Here is a 12,394-nt window from a genome sequence, read left to right on the forward strand (position 1 = left end):
TTTATTAAGTCCCTGTGTTCCAGACACTAGGTGGGATGCTAAGCAGAAAAAAGAGAAATAGGAAACAGTACCTATGTTAATTTTTCATTGGGAACATATACACCAAGCAGTCCATGGGTAGCAACAATAAGGGAGTGGAAAAGTGGGATTTTGATAAGAAGAATCTCTTCAGTTGAACCTTGAATGGGGTTAGAGGCAGAGGTGAGGAGAGAGAATATTCAGGCAAGGGGGAGAGCCTGGGCAAAGACAAAGAGCTATATAGGCGATGGAATAACCTATGTGAGAAAAAGCCACCAGGCTAGGCTGGGAGAAATGTTGAGTATTTGAAGAAAAGTAGTGCATGATACCCAATTAATAATTAATGAATAGGCATTTATTTAGCATCTACCATATGCCAGGTGATGTGTTAAGCACTGGGGATACGAAAAGAGGTAAAAGATGGTCCCTGCCCTCAAGGAGCTTACAGTTGAATGGGACAAACACACAAAAGAATATATATAAAGCAAGCTATCTATAGGATAAATGGGAAATAATTAAAAGTGGGAAGGCACTGAAATTAGGAGAGATTAGGGAAAGCTTCTTGTAGGAGACAGGACTTTAGTTGGGACTTAAAGGAAGTCAGGGTGTTTAGTAGTCAGAAAGGGGGAGGAAGAGCATTCCAGGCATGAGGGACAGCCTGGGAAAATGCCCAGAGCTAAGTGATGGGGTGTCCTATTTGTGGAATAGCCAGGAGGCCAGTGATGGCGCATCAAAAAGTACATTCTGGGGAATATATATAAACACTGGAAAGGGAAGAGGAGGCTAGATTGCTAAAGACTTTAAATGCCAAATGGAAGAATCTGCATTTTGTTGTAAAGACAAAGAGAAAGAAGGCAGCTGGGTGGCTCAGTGAATTGAGAACAAGGCCTAAAGTTGTGAGTTCCTGGGTTCAAATATGGCCTCAGACACTTCCTAGCTGTGTGACTCTGGGTAAATAATTTACGCCCCCCCCCATTGCCTAGCCCTTACTGCTCTTATGCCTTGGAACCAATATAGTTTGATTCTAAGACAGAAGGTAAGGGTTTAAAAAAAAAAAAAGACAAAGGGAAACAATGAAATTTTTTTTTTGAGTAAAGGAATGACATGATCATATCTGTGCTTTTAGAAATACCAATTTGAAATTGATTATTGGGTTTTACTCTTTCTTTTAAAAAATCAGATTAGCTAATCTATTTTATTTTTTAACAAAATTCTAGTTATGAGTATTAAAAATATTAATTCTGTGTAATATGAGTGGGTGAGATATACTGAATGTTAGGAGTCCAGTAAGCAGTCTCTTGCTAGAGTCCCAGTGAAACATTAAATAGAACTGTGAAATGAATTATGATGGTAGCCATATGAGTAGGGAAAAGGAGATAGATGTGGGAAATATGGTGCAGCAAGAACTGAGAAGGTTTGTTCATTTAGATGTGAATGAGAAAAAGTGAAGGCTTGAGAATGACTCCAAAGTTGTGGATTTGGATGCCTGGAAGAAGGATGGTAATCGCAATAGGGGAGGTAGGAAGAAGGGAAGATGAGGAAAAGGATGACAGGTAATCTGTTTTTGATTTGTTGAGTTTGAGATGCCTAGAGTACACCTATCTGGAGATGCCCAACAGGAAGTAGGTGATGTGGATCTGAAGCTCAGGAGAGAGATTAGGGCTAGATATGTGGATCTTGGGGTCATTTGCATAGAGATAATAATTGAACCAAAGGGAGCTGATGAGACCATGCAGAAAGAATCTAGGGCAGTGGTTCCCCATTTTTTTGTTCTGTAAATTCTTTTCAACAAAAACAATGTTTTGTAAACTCTAGGTTCTATACCCCATGGGTAGCTAGTATCCTACTAAAAATATTTCGCATAATTTTCTGTGATTATTTACTTCTTTACTACTGGTGTCATAAAAGAATTTTTTTGCACCAACCCTTTGGACTCTCTTTTCAGACTCCCAGAGTTTGTGAATCACTAACTGGGAACCACAGCGTAGAGAGAGCAGAGAAGAGAGCCTAGGAACAGAATCCTATTTTATCCCTCCTGCATAAGAGAATGGAAGGAAATCCAAAGGACAGTGTAAAGGAGCTACTAGATACACAGTGTAGTCATGAAAGGAGAGTCATGAAAACCCAGGAAGGAAAGAATATCCAGGGAAAAGGGGATAGTCAACAATGTCAACTGTTTTTAACCAAAGTAACAATTTTGTGAAGTTAGAACTCTGAAAATATTATTAATTCAGGCCAATCAGGAAAAAGCAATTTTGAGCTGATAAAAAGTCTAAATTATGTAATAGTTACGCAATCAAGTGTTGCCACGCTAAGGCATTGACAGTCTTGCTTTAAAGGATGCTAAGGCTTATTTGTAATTAGCACCTCAATTGCTCTCATTTAAATAGGTTCTGCTAGGTGTCTAAAACCAATTTTTTATTTTCTTGAGCGGGTCAAACATTCTCCATACGATTTTGTTCACATTATATAAATTTGCTTCACAGATCAAACCCTCGAAGACAGTGCAAGGATAGGTTTCAACCCTGTTCCTGTGTGAATTAGCACAAATTCCGAATTAGTGGGGCCTAATCTAATTAGATTTCATGGTGCCATGGAATTTGCCATCAGAAATCAGCCCATTAGAGAGTGGTGGGAAGTGATGAAAGCTGATGTGTGTAAAACTTGAGGGAGCAGCAAGGGAAGGGCTGAGTACCTGTCTTGTTTGGTTCACACATTTTAGTCTTTCCTTTCCTAATCAAGGGAGAAAGAAAGGGAAGGAAATGCCAGGAAACCAATCCTGTGTAAATAGGCCCGACACCAAGAAAGCAAGGAATTAGAAATGTCGTATTGAGCTTTATGAGAACTCTTTCCAACTCCTCAAAGAGAACAGCAATTCTCTGCATAAAGAGAAAAATGAAAATAGCAAAATGCTGGACAATACAGTCCAGCTACCTGGCAGCCAATTTAGTCAAGTGAATATCTGTAATAATAAACTGCACCCTTGGAGTCTCTGAATACAGCTTCTATAGGGAGTCGGGGAGAAGAAAAATGGGGAAGCTCTTTGGATTGCTTAGTATTCTTCGGATCTGGGTTGTACATTAACTGAATCATTTGTCTGGCAAGGAAACATATTTTAGTCCACACTGGGGATAAGGCTGGGGGGTAGGTAGTATCAAGGGGACATAGCATGGTACTGTGGAAACCATGCTGGATAAAGAGTCAGAGGACTCAGTCTCAAATCTCAAGTCTGCCATCAATGTGACCTTGACCAAGTTATTTAACATCTCTGGGGTTTAATTTTTTTCATCTATAAAAAGGGGAATTTAAGACCAAAGTTCCTCTAAGACACCTTCTAATTTTCAATCTTTGATCCTATGACCCCACTGATCTGTGGTTACTCTATAAGTCTTTGTCTCAATATTTTCTCATTGGGTTCCATTGACAAATAAGTCCTATTTCCCCCCCAAATTTTCCTTCTGCATTTTTTTCTAGATTGCATGCTTTTCGGAGTTAAAAATTCTGATGATGATGATTTCAGGAGAAGATTCTGTTAAGGATGACATAGCTCTTGGGGGTGGGATAGCTGCTCCAACATCGAACAGGAAAACTAAAGAGTGCCCATTGGAAGATGGGGCATTTTCAGCCCTCTCTCCTAGAGGGCACTGGTTGACTACAGAGCACAAAAGAACAGGTGGGTAGAGAAATAATATCGTGGCCTGGTGTGAAGCCAGAAGGGATCACGGCAGCTCAGGAGTCATCTGACTAATCAAAGCGCTTTCAAGTTAAGAAGATTTCCCAAAAAGCAGGAAAGGATTTGGGCTTAAGAGTCAGGGGAGGGGGTAGTAGAGAGAAAAGCATATGGCGAGGCTTAGGTTATGTTCTCTCGCTCCCTGAAATCCTCTCAGTGACCCAGATCATGCTGGGCCCAGCTGGAGTAAACATGGGCCCCAGATGGGAAACGAGGTTTTCCTCTACCTGGATTGGCAGGGAAGGTTCCTTGTGAATGAGAGAGGAAAAGTCTAAATCAATTTTAGGGGATTAGAATGGGGACAAAAAAAAGTGAAATCTCTACCTGTTATTCAAGTAAGACTGGCAGAACGAAATCAACTTAGACCAGAGCAAGGGCTTAGGAGAAAGCGTGGCAAGGTAATCTGTCTGGCACTATAATTTAACATTTGCAGTGACTGTCAGGGAAGCAGCGTGTGGATCCCACGTGCCTACTATGCTGACCCGAGAGTCATTTGTTTAGTCTTTTTTGGAGCAAGTAACCAATAACCAGGGGAATTACAATCCTACTTAAGTAATGAGTTGAACATTTCCCCCATGCAAAGTCATCCTTTCTGGGTTCTATTTGTGTTTACTGGCAGTGAGTAGCAAAGGTGAGAGCCAGGAGGAGGGAAGAAAGAAGCCTTCACACTCAGCCTCATCCCAATATACTACGTGTGGAGGCTGTGGCGTAGGCAGGAAGAGACAGGAGAGGAATGGCTGAAAGAGGTGGCTAAAAGGGACAAAGACCATCCTGTCTCATGCCCATATTCCCAGGGAATACGGGCGTATGGACACATAAAGATACAATACATACTAAACAGCTGACGGACTTTGGAGCAGTGTCTATACTCTACCATGAAGGACAAGCTGGAAAATGGAAAATTCGGTCAATCAGGTGGCAGTTGAGTGTTTAATAAATGCTTTTTTCTCATTCAAAATCCTTGAGATCTGAAAACAAAGACATTCCTCCCTTGCCACCATTTTTCCCTGTATGTGTTGAAGCTCCTTGAGGGCAGGGACCGCCTCTCACTTCTATATTTCTATCTCTATTGCTTGACCCGTACGAAGGAGTTTAATAAATGTTATTTATTCACGATGAGTCATATGATACCAAAGAGCTGTCTAGGCGGATGTTTTTCCTTGCACTGAATTAACTGGTGCTGTTGGCATCCTGCAGAGCAGTCAGGTTTGACCTTATTGGAGGGCACTTTTAAGCCCTACCGGGGACACCATTAACACTCAAGGATGGTGATGATTTTCTCATTTTAGATTTCCATCGCTCTGGGCACTGGGCCATTGGACTTTTTCATTTATAGAATGGCTTCAATACCACAAGAGGCACCATTCTCGATCTACCCTTTGCAGCAATCTCAAGGTGGGACAAGGAGACCTATCAGTCAGGACACGAGGAGGCATCACAGCATTAGCCTATGGCCATGTCCTGTGGTCTGGGTTCTAAATACTAGACCATGAGATATTATAGGATGATTTCTGCCTTCATGGCTGACTACTAATGAATGAAAAATATATTTCAAGCCCTTCCAATGTGCCAAGCAATGAGATTAAAAATACAAAAAGGAGCAAATCCCTTTCCTCAAGAAGCTTACCCTTCTGATAGGGCCAGACAACACTTATAGAGGAATAGAGGCCAGGGAGGGTAGTTTTAGTTCGGAAGTACCAGGGATAGTGAATAAAGATCACTTATTAAAATGTGTGAAGCTCTGGTGATAATGACTGTTGCTAAATCCAAGATGTGACTATAAAGTAATAGGGGGAATTCCATGAGCAACACACACAAAACAGGACTCATTTCTTTTCTTTTTTTAAAAACCCTTATCTTCTGTCTTAGAACTGATAACTAAGCATTGGTTCCAAGGCACAAAGAAGAGTGGTAAGAGCAAGGTATTTGGGGTGAAGTGACTTGCCCAGGGTCACATAAGAAGTATCTGAGGTCAAATTTGAACCCAGGACCTCTCATCTTTAGGCTTGGCTCTATCTACTGAGCCACCTAGCTGTCTTGGTCTCATTTATAGGTAGTCTCATATACATGAGCTCCCCTGTAGGGGTGAGGTTTCTAGAAAAAGATAGAAAGATAGCCTTGTCCTGTTTTTCTGGGATTTTCCATGTTCGATTTTATGGCCAGCAAGAACTTGTGCCACTGACATACATACATGCCTGGCTTCTTGTACCCTTGAGCTTCAGGTGCTCATCCATTTCTAGAACTAGATTATCTCTTCCTGCAAGAGGGAACAACATAACCCGTGTCCCTCTGGCTGTGACCGAGAGAGTCCTTCCTCCATGCCTTGGTCCCAGCATCCACCCCTGACCCAGAAGGACCATCCTCTCCGGCCGCCGGCTCACCTGGAAGCGATGGAAGTCTGCAGGCTTGAAGTCATTGGGGGAGCAGCCACACCAGTCCACGATATGCTTGTACTGGCATTTGCAGCCCAGCTTCCGGTTCCAATTGGTGATGCGCAGGTTGTTGTCCACCATGGTGCCACAGTGGGGGCTGTTTTCCAGGACGGTGTGGAAGAAGGACTGGAAGGAGACACAGGAGAGACCCCGTGAGATCTGACTAGTCCTTCCTCGACAAGTGTGTTCAGGGAAGAAGCTGGAAGGATGAACCCCTCTAACTGTTCCCCTTTGGAGAGGTCTGGCAAAAATTCTCTACAAATGGAGGGTTCTGCAATGGTGTGACTCTCAGAAGGCATCATAGCACAGAGAGAAGATCCTGCGTGTTCAACTCTTAACTGCTCAGCAGTACTTATGCGATCAGTTTCCTCATCTGTAAAATGGGGATGATAATAATAATATCTGTAGTCTCTAAGTTTTCTAACACATAAAGTGTTAGAAAGAAGCTGTATAGTTAGAGAATTTTGTATCTTGGACTTCATCCCCCAGAAATCCTTCAGTATTTCCCAGAATTCCTTTTAATCTGTCCACCACATTGTGTGGTCACGTTTTGTATATAGTTGGCTGTAACTCCGCCTCTCGCTCTCTTTTCTCGTGACTGTGGCTTGGTTAGCTAGCTTTTTTACTTTAGTTATTATTAATAAACTTTATAAAATATAATACTTAGTTATTATATATTAATTTTAATCTTTACAAAGCAATATTTGAATCCAGACCTTCCTAAATTTAATATTCCATCAATATTTCCCAATTAAAGATATATTTTAGACTTTAACCTCAACTGAAGTAGACTTCTATATAATTTAGGATATTCTCAGTCCCTATGAGACACTTGATGTGTCCTCAGAGAGAGAGGCAGTGTGGCATAATGGATAGAGTTGAATGGCTATGACTCTGTGTCAGGAAGATCTGCGTTTGAACCCCACTTCAAATACTTATGAAATAGGTGACCTTGGGCAAGTCACAAGTTCTCTGAACCTCAGTTTCCTCATTTATAAAATAGGGATCATCATCACTGTAGCAGTTATATCATTTAAATTATAGAAATAATTTATATAATAATACAACAATTTATATAAAAAATAAAAGGGAAAAAAAGGTATACAGCTGTCTCTTTGCAAACCTTAAGGTTCTATACTTTATGCCACAACAAGGTAATGAGATACCCTTCCCTTAAATATTAGTTATTTTTGTTGGTATTATGAATGCCACAAAGACTTCCTCCTCTTCCTTCTCCCATATAGGCTGGGTTTTAGACTGGTAAAGCAAAGTAGACCCTGAGGCAATTACCTGGATAAATTTAGCCAGAGACTAAAAGCATTTTCGAGCCCCAAATCATCCTTCTTATGCAATTGCTGTGATGCTCTGTTTATAATTGGGTAGCATCACAGATGAGAAAAGGAGACAAGGATTAGTTTGAAGACACACCCCACTATCACTGGCATTAACTTCCCATTTCTATACCAAAATGGTGATGTGTGGAAGGTACGGGAAACAAGGGGCTCAGTGATGAGGCCGTGAAGCTGAAATGCACCCGGGGGGTATCAAGCCGAGCGGCCAGTTCAGAAGGCAGAGCAGAGCTCAAATTCAGCTTTAGAGGAGGAGTTAACCTTTATTTTTTAAAAATAACTTGAAAATGATCTATAAATAAGCAGCAATACACGATCGAGTCTGACACTCCCTGCCATCTCCTGACCCTCCTTTAATGTTAAATGACAGGCCGGTGAATTTGGATTTTATGCTCAGATTGTCTATAAACCCATAGTGCCACATACTTTTATTGAAGCAATGGAAAAAACTACCCAATTATCCTCTGCCCCATGTCCTTTCATAATGATACAGAAATTCCAGGCAAGATAATGGATGAAAAGGTTATCGGAGTTGAGAGAAAAGGTGATTTTAGCCGAAATAGGATTAAAAGCAGATTACTTAACATGTGTGCTGAATAATAATAATAATTTTTTAAGAACCAGGCACATTATGACAAGCGCTATAATTCCCCTGAATGACAAAAGGCCAGTTGTCCCCAGACCAAACTCATCATTCTCCCAGAAAGCTCAGGGCTGCTGGCCAAGGAGCTCTGAAATCATTAAAAGATACTCATCAAGGCAAACACAGAACAGGAAGGCAGCTGGGGCAGGGGAAAAGATTAGGGAGAATAGGGTGGGGTGGGGGGAACACAGCCACCTGACTATTCCTGGGAGGCTGCCATCTGGCTCAACAGAAATAGAACCTACTCTAGAGTTTTAGCATATAGAATTTTCTTTTTGAGAGGGGGAGAAGGAAATTTTTGGATCTCTGGGGCAATTCTTAGCCCAACTCTGAAAGAGGAAGCAACCAAGGTTTTTATGTAGCTAATATTAGTAATAGCTGCCATTTATGGAGCATTTGAAAGTTTACAAATCAATGCACTCCACTGGGGACTCCTAACAACTTACAGATATTATGATTATCCCCTCATTTTATAGATGAGGAAACTAAAACAAGCCTAAAGTGTCAGAAGCAGTATTTTAATCCAGATCTTTGGGAGTTAAGTAGAGGCTCCATCCATTAGACTTCATTGCCTTCCAAACTGAAGACGTATCTTTATTTTGCAGTGGATGTATCTTTATTAACAGTGGATAAAGTGCGGGATTTGAAGTCAGTAAAACTCGAGTTCAAATCTAGCCTCAGACACTTACTAGCTATGCTACTTTGGGCAAGTCAATTAATATGTTTGCCTTAGTTTCCTCAATTGTAAAATGGAGATCATAAAAGCACCTTATCTCCTAGGGTTGTCGTGAGGCTCAAATGAGATATTATTTATAAAGTACCTGGCACAATGCCTGGCACATTGTAAATATTTTGGGAAGCTAGATGGCACAGTGGATAGAGTGTTGGGCTTGGAATGAGGAATACCCGAGTTCAAATCTTGCCTCAAACATGAGTAAGTGCTACCTTAGGCAAGTCACTTAATGCAATTTGCCTCAGTTTCCTCATCCGTAAAATGATCTAGAACAGGAAATAGCAAACACTCCAGCAGCTTTGCCAAGAAAATCCCAAATGGGATTAAGAAGAGTCAGACATGATTGAATAAGATAAATACTTATTTTCTTCTCTTCCTCCCCTGTAAGTACTTTGGTACCACAACATGGAATTAGGCATTTCTGGCTGGGGTAATTTAATTCAAGGTGGTATCAATGACTATTCCTCTGATAAAAAAGTAGCCTATAGTAAATGTTTCATTGAATTTTTCACTTTTCATTTGCATTTAAAAAAAATGAAACACTTTATCTTCTGTTCTAAAATTGATACTAAAAATAGGTTCCAAGGCAGAAGAGCATTAAGGACTCAATAAGTGAGGTTAAGTGACTTGTCCAGGGTCACACAGCCAGAAGTATGCAAGGTCAGATTTGAACACCAGACATCCCATCTCCAATTTTGGCTCTCTATCCATTGAACCACCTAGATGTCCTCATCTGGATTTCTGATATCAAGTAGTTCTAATTTCACATAACAAAAAATTTCTTTGCTTTCTCTGAACCAGAATGAAAGGAACCAAGTATCTACCTCGGCAGGAAGCAAGGTATAAGAGTAGAATTGTTTCATCTTGGTCACCAGGTCATCGTTGGAGAAGGTCAGATACTCCACAAACTTTCGGTTCAGCAGGAACCAGTCAGAGCCTCCATCCACCGTGATGCCCTCAGGGATCTTCCGGTCACCCAAGCGCCACATGTGAGTGTCACACTCTAAGAAGAGGCGGTCCAGTCCTTGTTTCCGGATAAATCTGGGAGAGGAAAAGAAATCAATCACAGTGATGCCAGTTGAAAGTTGAAAGTAACCAACTTCTATTTCTATTTGTGAGGTGGCAGAGACTAGTGTTTAGAGAGCTTACTTCAGATCCTGGATGATCTGGTTTCAGGTTTTGCCTCTGATAAAATCATACCTATGTGACCCTGAGCAAGTCACTTAAATTTCCATTGTAAATTTAGGCAAGTCACCAAGGCTACAAAGTAGAAGGGATATATAGCACACAAATTAAAAAAACAAAACAATTCAAATAAATGCTATTGTTCAATCATTTTATTTGTGTCTGATATCATTTTCTTGACAAAGATAATGGAGTGGCTTGCCATTTTTTTTTCTCTAGCTCATATGACAGTTGAGGAAACCAAGGCACATTTGACAGATAAGGAAATTTAACTGAGGTTAAGTAACTTAACCAGGGTCATATGGCTAGTAAGGGTCTAAGGCCAGATGACTAGAAAGATAAGACTTCCTGACTCCAGCCCTGGTACCTTATGCACTGTATCACCTAGCTGCCCTGATACTAAATGAATGAAATAATCAGCAAAGGCTCTAGGAAGTGTGGGGAAAAAAAGATAATTTCTGTCCAGGTTGTCATAGAAGGATTTAGGGAGGAGGCTAGATTTCAAATAGGTTTTGAATAAAGAAATTGTTCTCTATAGGAAAGAGGATATCACTTAGACCCCAGATGTTGTCATACATGCAGGATTAAAAAAAAATCTCTTCTCTAATCTAAACATTAATATAGTACTGCTCAAGCTGCAGTCATTCTCTTTCTCTGTCGCTGTTGTCAATCTTTGCTTTAATTTCCAGGGTTCTCCAGTTCTTGTCCTCATTCTCCTACCCTACTCACAGATGCAAACCTTTTAGAGCACCAGACATGGAGATGGGAAGTCTGGGGTTCAAATTTAGCTTCAGACACTTCCTAGCTCTATGATCCCGGGCAAGTTGCTGTATCCCAATTGCCTGGTCCTTAGGGCACTTCTGCCTTGGAATGATACTTAATATTGATTCTATGGGGTTCATTCACCCTTGTGCCCATCTACCTAGGATTGATTTCACCTCGCTATATGGCTACCCACTATGATTCCTCTAGAGATACCAGCCTGCCCTGAAATCCAATTCCTTTTCTCATTGGCTTCAAGATGAGTTTCTTCATCAAATTTCAGTCAGGGGGATGGAGGAGCCATTTCTTAGCCCTTAGTTTATTTGCAGGTCTGAGGAATTCTGATATTGGCTAAGCTCAGCTCCATATAGAGACACAGACAGTTAGAATGGGATGGAATGGGGAAGTGGGGGGACAAAGTGATTCAAAGAGACCTGGAAGGGGGGGGTATTCCTGTGTTAAAATATGGAGTTGGACACCTCCTAGCTGTGTGACCCTGGGCAAGTCACTTAACCCCTGTCGTCTAGCCCTTATCACCTTTCTACCTTGGAACCAATACACAGTATTGATTCTAAGAGGGAAGGTAAGGGTTAAAAAAAAAAAAAAAAAGAATGGCATGGAATGAGGCTCCAAGGTGATCAGATCATCCACACGGAGAGATGGATAAAATTTTAGAAGTGATTTTGTTTACATTTTTCCCAGCCCGGCTGTAAGCTCTGCCTGGCTCCCTGTGCTTAGACAGAAGTCAGAGTTCCTGTCTCATTTGCTTTTTAATTAGAAGTCGTAAGGAAAGGGTCATCTTTTCCCCCTAGCTAGAATATAGCAGGGGAGATGTACCAAATAGGGGGAAATCATGAATAGAGAAGCAGTGGTAGGAAAGCAAGTGATGACTTTGGGGGATCACAAAGGCACTGATGGAGATAGTAAGACATCTTGTTAGGGTGGATATAATTCAAATTATAAAGAAATTCCTTCTTCAGGGCATGATAACTTTTCAAATCAGTCGGCCAGTCAATAAACTGACTTTATTTAGTGCCTACTCTGTGTCATATCCTGTGCTAAGAACTGGGGATCCAACCCCCCCCAAAATGGTCAAAGACAGTGACTGCTCTTGAGGGACTCACAATCTTAGTGTGTGTGTGTGGGAACAACACATAAACACCTATGTACAAACAAGATATATGCTGAATAAATTAGACCCAATAACAGATGAAAGGCATCAGAATGAAAGGATACAGTTGTCAGCTACTACCACTGACATCTCAAATAGATGGCTATAGATCAGCCCATGGGCTCGTGGGGTTCTGAGTCAATCTGGAAGGTAGCACCAGAGTCCTTGCCTTTTAAATTCTAGCTCAGAGCCTCACATCAGTATGTGCTTACAAGACTAAGAAAGGGTCCATGGGAAATCCCAACTGGGTCAGCCCAGAGGCTCATTACCATAAATGATATGGATCAACCAATCAATCAATCAGTCAGATGGCAAGTATTTTTAAAAATATCTTCTATGCTAGGCACTGGGGAACAGACAAAAAATTTTAA

At 41.0% G+C, this 12,394-nt stretch overlaps 1 protein-coding gene across 2 annotated transcripts in view; it reads right to left on the reverse strand.

Annotated features, from left to right (window-relative positions):
* XYLT1 (xylosyltransferase 1) overlaps nt 1–12,394 on the reverse strand; it is a 435,908-nt gene that overhangs the window by 34,698 nt on the left and 388,816 nt on the right. For both annotated transcript variants that reach the window (XM_044660441.1, XM_044660437.1), the window contains 2 exons: nt 9,730–9,946; nt 6,130–6,306 (listed from right to left, as the gene is read on the reverse strand). In XM_044660441.1, coding sequence (XP_044516376.1) covers nt 6,130–6,306; nt 9,730–9,946 — 394 coding nt within the window. The remainder of the gene's footprint in view (nt 1–6,129; nt 6,307–9,729; nt 9,947–12,394) is intronic.

This window comes from Gracilinanus agilis, chromosome 1 (assembly GCF_016433145.1).
Source record: "Gracilinanus agilis isolate LMUSP501 chromosome 1, AgileGrace, whole genome shotgun sequence".
Lineage (NCBI taxonomy): Eukaryota > Metazoa > Chordata > Mammalia > Didelphimorphia > Didelphidae > Gracilinanus > Gracilinanus agilis.